This window comes from Pundamilia nyererei, unplaced genomic scaffold (assembly GCF_000239375.1).
Source record: "Pundamilia nyererei isolate P.nyererei 1_Seehausen unplaced genomic scaffold, PunNye1.0 scaffold00069, whole genome shotgun sequence".
Classification (NCBI taxonomy): domain Eukaryota; kingdom Metazoa; phylum Chordata; class Actinopteri; order Cichliformes; family Cichlidae; genus Pundamilia; species Pundamilia nyererei.
The window spans coordinates 2610923-2622238 of NW_005187470.1; the positions used below are offsets into that span (position 1 = coordinate 2610923).

An 11316-nucleotide genomic window follows, 5' to 3' on the forward strand; every position below is an offset into this window, starting at 1 on the left:
TAACCAGGTAGCAATAACAAGGACGACAAATTAAAGCCAGTCACGCTTTCCTCTGTGTTTACTGTGGCGTCACTTCAGCAGAACAGGGTGATGAATTTCACTCATCTTGCTTCCCTTGTCAGACTGATTGGACTTTCTCTGTCCTGACAGAGCGATTATGGATATCTATTGCCTGACATATTGTGTCTGTCACATCTATTATGCATGTCAATAAACACAAATCCTTGTCATTTGCAGATGCTCCTGAGTGAGTAGTAAGTAGATTTTAAAGACAACGCAGTCTCTAAATATCTAAATAGAAGTATTAGTTTTCTTTTCAGATGTGTTGGTTGTTAAAAAGAGGCTGGAAACTACATTTGGAGCAGACCTCACTTGCAGGTGATCCCTGCCATGCAAGTTCTTTTTCTCAATGTGTACTGTTATTTGAGGTTATAAATATTTGATGCTTTAGAAGCTATCCAATTTCATATCATATCCCATATTACAACTCCAATAACAAAAAAGTTGGGCTGATGTGTTTGTAAATAAATAACAGAATGCAGTGATTTGCAAATCGCACAAGCCCAAACCTAAGAGGCGGAGCTTCTCAGAAGTAAAGATGGGGAGAGGTTCACCAATCTGCAAAAAAACAAACACATCTACACATTTTTGAAAAACAGAATAATGCCCGTCAATGTAAAAATTGTGAAAAATTGAAACATCTCATTATCTGTAGTACATAATATCATCAAAAGATAGAGGAAAAAGTGGACAAATCTCTGGGACAAATGACAAGACTGAACATCACTATTGGATGTCTGATTTTCAAGCTCTCAGGTGCATTTAAAACAGGCACGATTCTCAGTTGAAAGGCCTGCATGAGTGGTTTGCATTGGTGCTTTTGTAGACCACGGTCAGTGCAGAAAGGTAACTGCAAGTCTTTTTCAGGGACGGGCTTGCATATTTCAGTAAGACAATACTGCATCTGTTGCAATAGTGTTGCTTTGTAGTGGAAAAGCCTTGAACCTTTGCCAGCTGAAGACATTTGGTGCATCATGAAAGGAAAATTACGACAGAGGAAACCCAGTACTGCTGAGCAGCTAGAATCCATATCAGACCAGAACATTCTTCTCCCAAAAATCCAGTATCTGATCTCCTCAGTTGGCCCTGTGCCTTTTTAAAAAATGTCTTACTGCCATCAAATACAAAATGAGTTTCTTTGTTTTTTCCTCAGCCATAAAAAGGTGGATAATGGGGTGTTGTCATTGTCACCTGGTTGAATGTGCGGGCAGGCAGGCTAAACACCCGAGTTTGAGAATAATTTGAGAATAAGGTGACGTAGGATGTTTTAATTGATACCATAGATTAGTCTACTTAAAATCTCAGAAAGGTTCAAATCCCAGTGACCTTGTTCTCAAGGTCAGGGGTCAATTTTCTGAACTTTTCTGAAATTTCTTACCATCTACTAGGAGGGTGACTGGTAGCACTGACAGCATAAACATTTGATTTCTATGTTCTGTTGTGAATAAAATACAGATTTATGAAATGTGGAAATCATTGCATTTTGTTTTTATTCTAATGTTACATTTTACACATTGTCTCAACAGTTTTGGAACTGCCCTTGAGCACTTGAGCAAATGAGCTCCGATCCAGACGGGGAGGCAGTAGAGCAGTCTTCCAACCAAATCCATTGCGTCACTAAAATCTCATTTATGCAGCAACAGTCTTGTTTTATTGCGATATCTTGGCACAGCTGCAGCTTGATCTGTTTAAAGAGCCACATTATCTTGATTTGAACTGTGTTCCAATTTTGTGTCTGTCTTTGTGTCTGCAGAACATGTGGATTGAGAGAACCACGTACTCTACAGCGTACAAACTTCCTGGCATCCTGCGCTGGTTTGAAGTCAAGTCAGTCTCCACTGTGAGTATGAAGGGCCTGTGTGCCAAGCAAGGCTCCTAATCAGATGAGGATCTGCAGGCTTGCTTAAAGACAATCAATGTGATTTGTCCACTTAAGCAGTATAGACGCAGGGGTGCCACTCCCCGGGCTAACGACAGGGCACGTTCTCTCGCTGCCAGATGGCCCACATTGATTCACCAGGCACTCCTGTTTCTACTGAAAATTGCTACACAGCACAAATATAACTGGAGAACAGTTCAGGCTTTGCTCTCCTTTCACTTTTTGTACAATTACCTGGATTACAGTATTGAAAACCCTTCAGACAACAGCAGAGGACCTAAGTGTTGACTGAAGCTTTATCGAAATGTAATTACTTTATCAGTGATCTTTTAATATATATTTTTTTAAATGTTCATCCCCGAGTACGGGGGAAAAAAAGTGCACCATATAAGTCATGAGCACAAGGGCAGATTATAGTGTCAATTAAGAGTCCAAACAGACTTTTTTTTTTTCATGTGTTTTTAGTTTGTCCCAAAACAAATGCACTACTTAGTGCGATTAGCCTTCCTTTACCTCCCAAACACCTGAGTCCATGTAGCAGAGTTTTACTCTCCATTGTCACACTAATTCGGAGCGGACACCTCTTCCTTCAGGCAGAGTTAGAATTTACTGTCAGGAGCAGCTTGCCCTCCAGATGAGCCAGGGAGAGGCAAGGTCCCTGAGGTCAGACTCTCTATTTAAAGCTTAATGACTGGGCTGAGATTCACCAGGCCTAATCCTTCCATCTGACAATTCTTTTTATCGAGCTGGCCTGAGACATACCGGAGCAGATTGGAGATTTGTCTCGCTTGTACAACATCTTTACTTTTTTGGCTTGGGTCTAATTCTGACATTTACTTAACAGTCCATGCATGTTTTCTCTAAACTCTTAATACAATGAAGTGATTTTTTTCATCCATCCAAGAGATGAGATTGCCCCTATGTGGAGTTAAATAGATTGTGTCGAAATTAGCTTTCACACCGTAGTGAAATGAATGACAACAGTTCCAAGTACTTCATTCATCTTTTCCTCTAAATTGCTAGTCTTTTTTTTTTTTTGTTGGCATGGGATTTGAAGTTCTGGTACATGAACACACTATCCATCTTCGTTTGACAGTTCCAGGTTTGTATATGGGCACGGTGATCAAAAATTATTCATTGTTTCTGTTTGATTTATGTGTGTAGTTAAGCGATCCTCAGCCTATCTTCTTATAACCTTTCTGTAATTCGTAACACAAAATGTTTCGCTTTGATTGTTGTAATCGCAGGGATGAAAGCAGTGTACAGTATGTGTATTTGCACTGAAACAGGCGAATAAGCGCTGGGAATATCTGATATCACCTGTAACTTCTGTGCTACACAGGAGGAGATCAGTCCATTGGAAAATGCTATTGAAACAATGCAGCAGACCAATGAGAAGATCAGCAGCATGGTACAGAGGCATCTCAATGATCCCAACCTTCCCATCAACCCGCTCTCCATGCTGTTGAATGGGATTGTGGACCCAGCTGTCATGGGAGGTTTTACCAACTACGAGAAGGTAGACGAATGAAAATAGTTCTGGATGTGTCTAAATCATCTTAACTTTTATACATTCATGTCCAAATCTTTAATTTGAACGTTTCCACAATTCATGAAGCTTTATTTTATCTTGTTCTAAATGCCGTGAAGGTTTGTTAAACATAAAGCTAGAACCAGGAGACTCAAATCTATAGGGCCAGTGCACAACCTTAAGACTCGGTTTCTAGCCTTAGGTGTTGTAAAGTTGAAATAAATGATGCCCCTTTATCTCTCTGGGCAAGATTGGCAGGAGCCTACCACAGCAGACATGACTAAAGATGACCCTAAGATGACCTTGAGACTGTTCAATACACAGAAGCAGGGGCATGATATATAAAATTCATACACTGAGAGGCAAAGCACTTATTTTTTTTTCATTAGCCTACAGTTTTACACACCAGTGCTAGTCAGGTATTTTTATATTTTGAACAAGCTAAGCTAACAGTTTCCCCATTTTCCTTCTTTGTCGTAAGCTGAGCTAAGCATCCACTTCTCTAGCTTTGTAACTGCCATAAAGAATTCTAATAGACATGTCTTATGATCATCATCATCATCACAGAATCATCTCACACATTTTCCAAAAAAAGAAAAACATTTTCTGAAAACGAAACAAGAGGAATGCCTATGTTATTTATTGTTGCTTATAGTATATATTTTTGCATATAGTACACGTTAAGGATAAAAAGGTACTCCGTGTCTTTAAATTATCTCTAAGATCATCAAAGTATGTTTTAAACTCATTGTGAACTCTGGTTTTATGTTAAAGTGCATTATAAATAAAGGTGGTATGGTATGGTATTCAAATAAAAACACATTAATTTCCAGGTTATATTACATGATGTGAATTGGGTGTTATTATTAGAGTACCAAGTACCAAAACCCACTCATTTCCAGACCAGTGACCGACCAGTTAGCCTGATAAATATCTGATTAGTAACTGGTCTGTTTAGCATCACTCGCTGCCCCATGCTGGTCGTCTCCGAGTGCCGAGATAAACTACATGTGGGCCACCACAAAAACATTCATAACAACAAACTTAATCAGACACTTAAATCACCCTAACCCAGATGAGCACTGACATTTTTAAGAAGTCAGCAAAGGCCAAGTGGCTAAAGCTGTCCAGAGTTCAGAGCCAGCAACAAGCCAGCAGACTCAGTAAGAGCACAGCATTAATGCAGTTTAAGTAACTGAACATCCTGTAATTTGTTGCCTAAATTCTAAAGCTTAAACTTTTTTTTTCCCTGATCTGAATTGAAAAATAAAAGTCGGAATCAGAAAATTGCAATTAGCGCATCTCTACTTCTTCCTACTTCTTCTCATCGTATGCTTGCTGCAAATTCTTGAATCCCTATCACTATGATGGTTAATGTTTTATACCTTTTTATTTATATCATGTTCCTTGTAGGTCATCATAAATCCATTATTTTTTCATTTTCCAAAAGCCCAACTCAGTCTTCACTGTATCCTGTTTTTCATCATTTTTCACGTGTAATCCAAATACTATAGTGGCTCATGTGGTCTTTTTTCAGTTTTTTTTAACACAACCCTTTTACCCTTTTGATTATTTTAAAAAGCGATAGCCTATTGGGTTCTCTACCTGAAATAGAGTTATACCGCTCTTGAGGGTGCCTTCTGAGTCAGAGGAGAAGCAACGGGAATTCTTTGCCCTCAGGTCACTCCTTCGTCTCAGTGAAATAGTGCGAGCAGTGGATGAGAGACGGTTGTCTTGACTACATTTTTCACATCTTAACAGACCTTCCCAGTGCTTCACCCTTGTTTCATCTTTATTTCCTCCCAGTTTTCTTTTTATTTATATCGCAAACATCTTTACATTTTTACCTTTACCTAACTTTACTCCAGGTTTTCCTCCTTTCTATATAGTCATACTTACTCCAGTGTTTTTCTGTCTGCCTTCTTTTTTTTTTTCTCCAGGCCTTTTTCAATGACAAGTACATCCAGGAGCATCCAGAGGACCTTGAAAAGATAGAGAAACTAAAGGACCTCATCGCCTGGCAGGTAAGACCATAGCACTGAAGAGCCATGGGACACGTAGGTGAAAATGGCAAAGCATCATAAGGGTCCAGGATTCAGGGAACAGTGCTTTTGCCAGTTTGTTTGAAATTATTTACTTTAAACGATGTTACATTCTTTGCACTCTTTTTCCATAGCACAAGTAAAGAGCATAGGAAGACATGGCCGACAGGCAGTCAAAATGCTGAGTATGGATTAAATGGTGTGAAGGAGCTTGGGAGGCATGAAAATGTGCATTCATCCCACTCAGTCTTTTAACATCATTGGCACTGGTTTGCATTCATTTGCTTTGGGCAAGTCACTATGGTTAAAATTATTAGAGAAGTTTATTAATGGAATCAACACCAGAAATGTTCAAACCTTGCACCACCATCTACAGCCTTCCAGACATTACGCTGTGTGATTTTGAAATTTAAAGTAAAATTGCATTTATGTGTGACACTTCATTAAAGTGATTATACATAAAAAATAAAAATGAATCAGTGTGAAACTTACAGCTGAACATACATTATTGTTTGTGCAGTAGCAGTAGTTTTCAGTGCAGTAACTTTTGCAAACAGGGGAAATGTGAGCCTCTGTGAGCATCACTGAGCGAGATGCACATGCAGCAGGCAAGAAATGCACACGAGGACCGCTGGAAAGCAACATCCTGTTTAATAGAGTATAACTCTCTGGATCTGAACTGTGGGTTACTTTAATACTCAAGAAGTTGTGGTTTCCTGCCTTATGGTTCACCCAGGATCTGAACAGATACAAGAAAAGTCTGCTTCGTATTCTTCACTCCAAGGAAAGAGAAAGATCATTTAATTTCCTAAAGTTGTACCTCTCTCAGTTGTTTGTAAAATAGGTCGACTTTGTGCTCCGCATCTTTGGTGGAACTTCGCCGACTCTGAAAAGTAACACTCTTTTGTTTTTGTTGTGCCTTTTGACTTTACATGGTTCAGTGATTCACACAGAAGAATGTATCTTGTATTCGTACCTCGTGTCTGACACTGATGATGCTGCTCACATAATTGTTTTGCTCTATAGCGAAGACTTTTTTTTAAAAAAATACAATTTTCCATGTGTGCCTACTTTACTTAGACATACTTAGACAAGTGGCGCGTACATGGGGATCTGTAGGAAATCGCTGACTGAAGTAGAGGTTGACACAGCAGCGGCAGGTTACCTAAAAATAAGCATGTTGCTGCTTCATCACTCCTGGAACGTTGTGCATATCACAAAGACGTTATACATGACAGGGTTGGAGCAAGCAGCTGGATTTCATCTCTAAGACCTATCAGTTATTTTTATACTTATCATGAAGCAATGGCAGCAAGCAGTAATCTTGGTGTGATTACATTTGTGGCATAGGCTTTTATTTTTTAATTCCAGAGTACTACTCAGATAAGGAGCCATTTCAAAAAGTGTCCTTAAAATCATTGTTTCAAATTATTTCGAGGTTATTTGGTGTAATCATAATGCACACATGCCATAGAGGAAAGCCTATGCCAAACATACCCACAACAAACTTTAGAGCGATCACTAAAGCAGATTTGAATTGGTGTCAGCTGTCTCTTTGCCAGAGACTGCAGGCTTGTTTATCTTGTGTTTTGAATCCATCTAAATGAGACAAATGAAGGCGAGCCGGCTCCAATGAGCAAACTAAACGGGTAGAAATGAGCCGTTGAATCCTGAAATACCCATTGTCCTCATTTAGTAATTAGAGAGAAATGAGCAAGTGGAAATCAGGAAAATAGGTGTTGTAAAAAAACAACAACAACAACTCCCTGGCAAGTACGAAGTAGGGTTTTTTAGAAATGTTTATGTTTATAATTGGCTCTGGAAAGATGCCTAAATTAGTTCCTGAAACGCCTCACTTCTACATCGTTCAGTCTGTTTATGGGGAGCTAAACGATCAGGGGAATTTTCACCAGGGCATCAACATTGTATTCACTAGCATAAAAACATCATCTTTTAATGGCAGGTTTGTTTCCTAATAGGACCCTCTAACAGAAGCCTTTTTCTTTTGGTCGCTTCATCTCACATAAAGCGGAGTCTGCTTATTAGTCTGTCTGACTCGCCAAATGTTGCGTACGTCTCCAAGACCTGCGCGACCTTCACGAAAGGTCTTAATATGTCATCGCAGCTTTAATACCAAGCATCTCGAAGCCAGCGTGGCTGTCCTACCACCGCGGGGTGTGGCTCAGAAGTCTGTTTGTTGTGAATCAGAAAGGCAGTTGAATGACAGGGTTCAGTTAAGAACAGTAGGCTCTGTTTTTTGGGGGGTTTTTTAAACCACAGTGCCATTTCATTTATCATTTTTCAGCTGATAATACTGGCATTTGCCTGTTTATAAATGGGGCTCTAGCGTGATTTCTAATCGCTGCAGCCCACTAAACAAAGTGCAGTGAGAAAGATTGATGTTTAGTTCAAAAATTCTTGTTTTTATGGAAATATGATGGCATAATATGTGAATTCGGGACACAAAAATAAAACCAGAAGCTTTAATGGTTAAGCAGTCATAATGAATGACTAAATGCAGTCTTGTTTGCTTCTTATTAAAAATAAACTGTTATAGGTTCATGATAGTCCTGGTTATTTTGCAACCTTTAAAGCTTCTGTAAATTATCTTTTGTCATAAGGGGGTTACAAAAAAAGGACAGACGTGGCCACAATTGTACATTTGTATTGCCTCAATATTGCTGTATTGTATCGCCTCTATGTAATTTTAGCATAGTGTTCATTGCCAGTAGTTCTACATGACTGGCTGGTAAAGCCAGTGGCATAGGAAGTCAGTTGCTTGTGAGTGCACGGTGATCGTCAGTGTTCTTACGCTCGTGTCTAGTTTCTGTGTTCACAGAACAGCAAAGTCATGCTGTTAGGCTTGAACTGTGCATGTTCTATTTAATAACCACTCATTTTCTTGTACTTGTGACTCCTTTGTGCTCAGTTCGTCTGACCTTCTCTGCAAGCAGTCTGTAGTTTTACACACTGCTGTGTTGGTTTAGATACACTCTTCCACTGTTTTTGCTACCGTCATTTATCAATATCGGGGCAGAAAACTCAAACTACCCACATGTCAATATCCTTCGTGCCATTTTGATTGTGTTCTAATATATTAATGAATGCTATTTTCAAAGCTTGCATGAAAGGGGGCACTGTTAGTGACATGTTATTGTCACTGTGACTTATGATCAACAACAACACTCTTAGCTTTGCCTAGCCTCCCCAACTAGCATGTCATCTCTGACACCTCAGCTTTGCCTCTTTATCCCGTAAAATAACTCAAATGTACCTCTTCCATGAAGTAAACTAGTTTTTACAGTTTGTATTGTCATGACTCTGTAAGATAATGTTTACCGTGGACTTGGTGTTGGCTTTTTATGAATGCAGAACCAAGTCCCCAGTTTCTAATAATGACATTCACCTTAGCATCACGAGAGCTGATATCTCTTACTGATATGCCAAATTGTGAAACTGATAAACAGATATCTCTCTTAGACAGCCGGAGAGGATTAAAAGCATTTTTAAAAAAGTTAAGTTATGTAATTAGACTCGCAAGTTTGTGTGTGTTTGTGTGCGCATATACGCACGTGTGTGTGTTGACAACCTTGAGCCTAAGTGTCTTCCGCAATGAGCTTATCGCTGTGCAGCCACCAAGCAGAAATCTGTTGCCATGCCTCAACTCAGCCGCACTCAATCATCCAAAGGTCTATAAAAAGATGTGGGTATCCTGGGAGACGTGAATCTTGCCTCAGCTTTCACTCTCGCTGTGTTTTTTCATTGCTTTTTCATCTCACAACACTTCGTCCTTCAAAAACTCCTCTCCCCCCTCCTTTCTCTTAACCTTTTTCACCTTCTGCCTCTCTTTTCCTTCCCTTCGCCTTTTCATACCCAGACGCATCTTTTCCTTCTTCCGTGAGATCCCAGTGGTGATGATGCAGGTGCTCACTAACAGGGGGAATGCCTGCATGGTGTCTGTGGCCTCCATTTCATTTATGCTTTCGGGCCAAAGGTTTTGTGATTCTCATATCACAGGATGCTGTTTATTAGCACATCGTATCACATGCCTGAGAACATATAGCTAGGTGGCTAGTATCTTTTAACAGGTGTGTTTCTGCGCTGCTAATCTTCCTTTCTGACAGAAATTCTTATCTTGACATGGGTGTAAATAAAATATAAATGATTTGGGGAGTATTATGAAACATTGCATCACAAAAGTGCATTGGTGTTTTGGACAAGTTGATTGAAGTGGGCTCATGATATGATATGCCCTGGGAGGAAGTTTGTCCTCGGGGAATATAAAGAAGGGTAGGCTAGGGAAGGTCAGGTTAGCACACACACAAACACTTTTCTTTATTATCCCACCTATCCAATATGTCTCACGTCTCACAGATTATTTCTTCCATTTGTTCAGGTGAATTTGTTTCATTGTCTGACTGGGATCAGTAAATGCAGATGTTGAAATTAAATCCCGTTTAATGCAGTTTGTTTTTTTTTAAGCTATTCATCAGAGGGGAATTACAAACACCTTTTTTCAGCTTTAACTGTATTTCTCGTTTATAGAGGTAACGCGGTAAAGTAATATTTTTACAGTTGCTATGGGAGAGAAGGGATCTGCTGTTAACACAGCTGACTATAACATCTTTGCTTTTTTCTGCCAAAGATGGCATGAAACACCTCTGCAAAAAAACCCAGAAAACCCTTAACCTGTGATTTTAACCAGCAGAGAGGAAAATAACACTCAAATGGTCACTCTCCCAAGGGATGGTGCGTCCTCCTCTTACCAGATTTAGTCAGCAGAGCTGTGGCACAGGGGTTTCCTAATTACTAGTTTTCAGCAGTTTCAGTCTCCCCCCTACTCTCGCTCACTGCCTGTCTCTCTCCCTTTTCCTCTACCTGAGCTGCTACTGCTATGTGTTTAGATTTTGTTATTCACCAGCTTCCTACAGAGTGGGAGGCAGCAGTGTTCCTGAAAGGATGCATTATACTGTTTTTTGCAATCAGATATGGAGAAGAAAACATCCAACCAAACAAAGCAGATGCCTGTTTTCATTGCCATGTTTTAATTTATATGTTGCATTGATGTTGGTGGGGTCAGGAAGGCGGCGGTAGTGTCATGGCAACAGCTTTCTGTAACATGTTCCCGCTTCCACCTGGATAAGCTTGCAGTGCATATGCAAAATTACTGATGTACTTTTACTGCTGGTGCTGAATATGCACATCCAAGAGGGCAATGAGCCAAAGGACATGTGCATGAAATTAAGTTTATGAAGTTAATGACAGACGCTAATGCATTCCTCTGAAGGAAGAAGCAGCATGTAGCTGATCTCTCATCTCTGCAGTCCAGGGTGTGTTTGATGAAGTTGTCTCACGCTGCTGTTTTTCTTCCACCAGATTCCGCATCTCGCTGAAGGTGTTCGGATCCATGGAGAGAAGGTCACAGAGGCACTGAGGCCTTTTCATGACCGCATGGAGGCGTGCTTTAAGCAACTGCGGGAGAAGGTGGAGAAACAGTATGGGGTAAAGTCTCTGGTAAGAGCTTTTTCCTGTACTAGAGCTTCTTCTTTTTTTTTCTTTCTTTTCTTTAAACACAGACAGTGCTTTGTAGCTCAGTGTGCTAATTTTAACAGGGACTAATGGGATCTGCAGTTCTTTCTGGTGCTTGGCTAACGATTTCTGTGAGATGGACTTTCTGAAATATTTTATAATATTATTTGTTATTGTTACATCTCTCATACATCCATTATGTAGGATGTTGATCTTCCTTTTTCTGTGGTCAGATTGTAGTTTGTACATTTATTCATGTCTTTAATATTCAAAAG

The 11316-nt window shown here is 39.8% G+C and overlaps 1 protein-coding gene across 4 annotated transcripts in view; it reads left to right on the plus strand.

Moving 5' to 3' along the window:
- The window catches only part of dock1 (dedicator of cytokinesis 1), a 195263-nt gene that overhangs the window by 174801 nt on the left and 9146 nt on the right, over positions 1 to 11316 (plus strand). For all 4 annotated transcript variants that reach the window (XM_005736499.2, XM_013911671.1, XM_013911672.1 and 1 more), the window contains 4 exons: positions 1814 to 1900; positions 3282 to 3458; positions 5411 to 5494; positions 10889 to 11026. In XM_005736499.2, coding sequence (XP_005736556.1) covers positions 1814 to 1900; positions 3282 to 3458; positions 5411 to 5494; positions 10889 to 11026 — 486 coding nt within the window. The remainder of the gene's footprint in view (positions 1 to 1813; positions 1901 to 3281; positions 3459 to 5410; positions 5495 to 10888; positions 11027 to 11316) is intronic.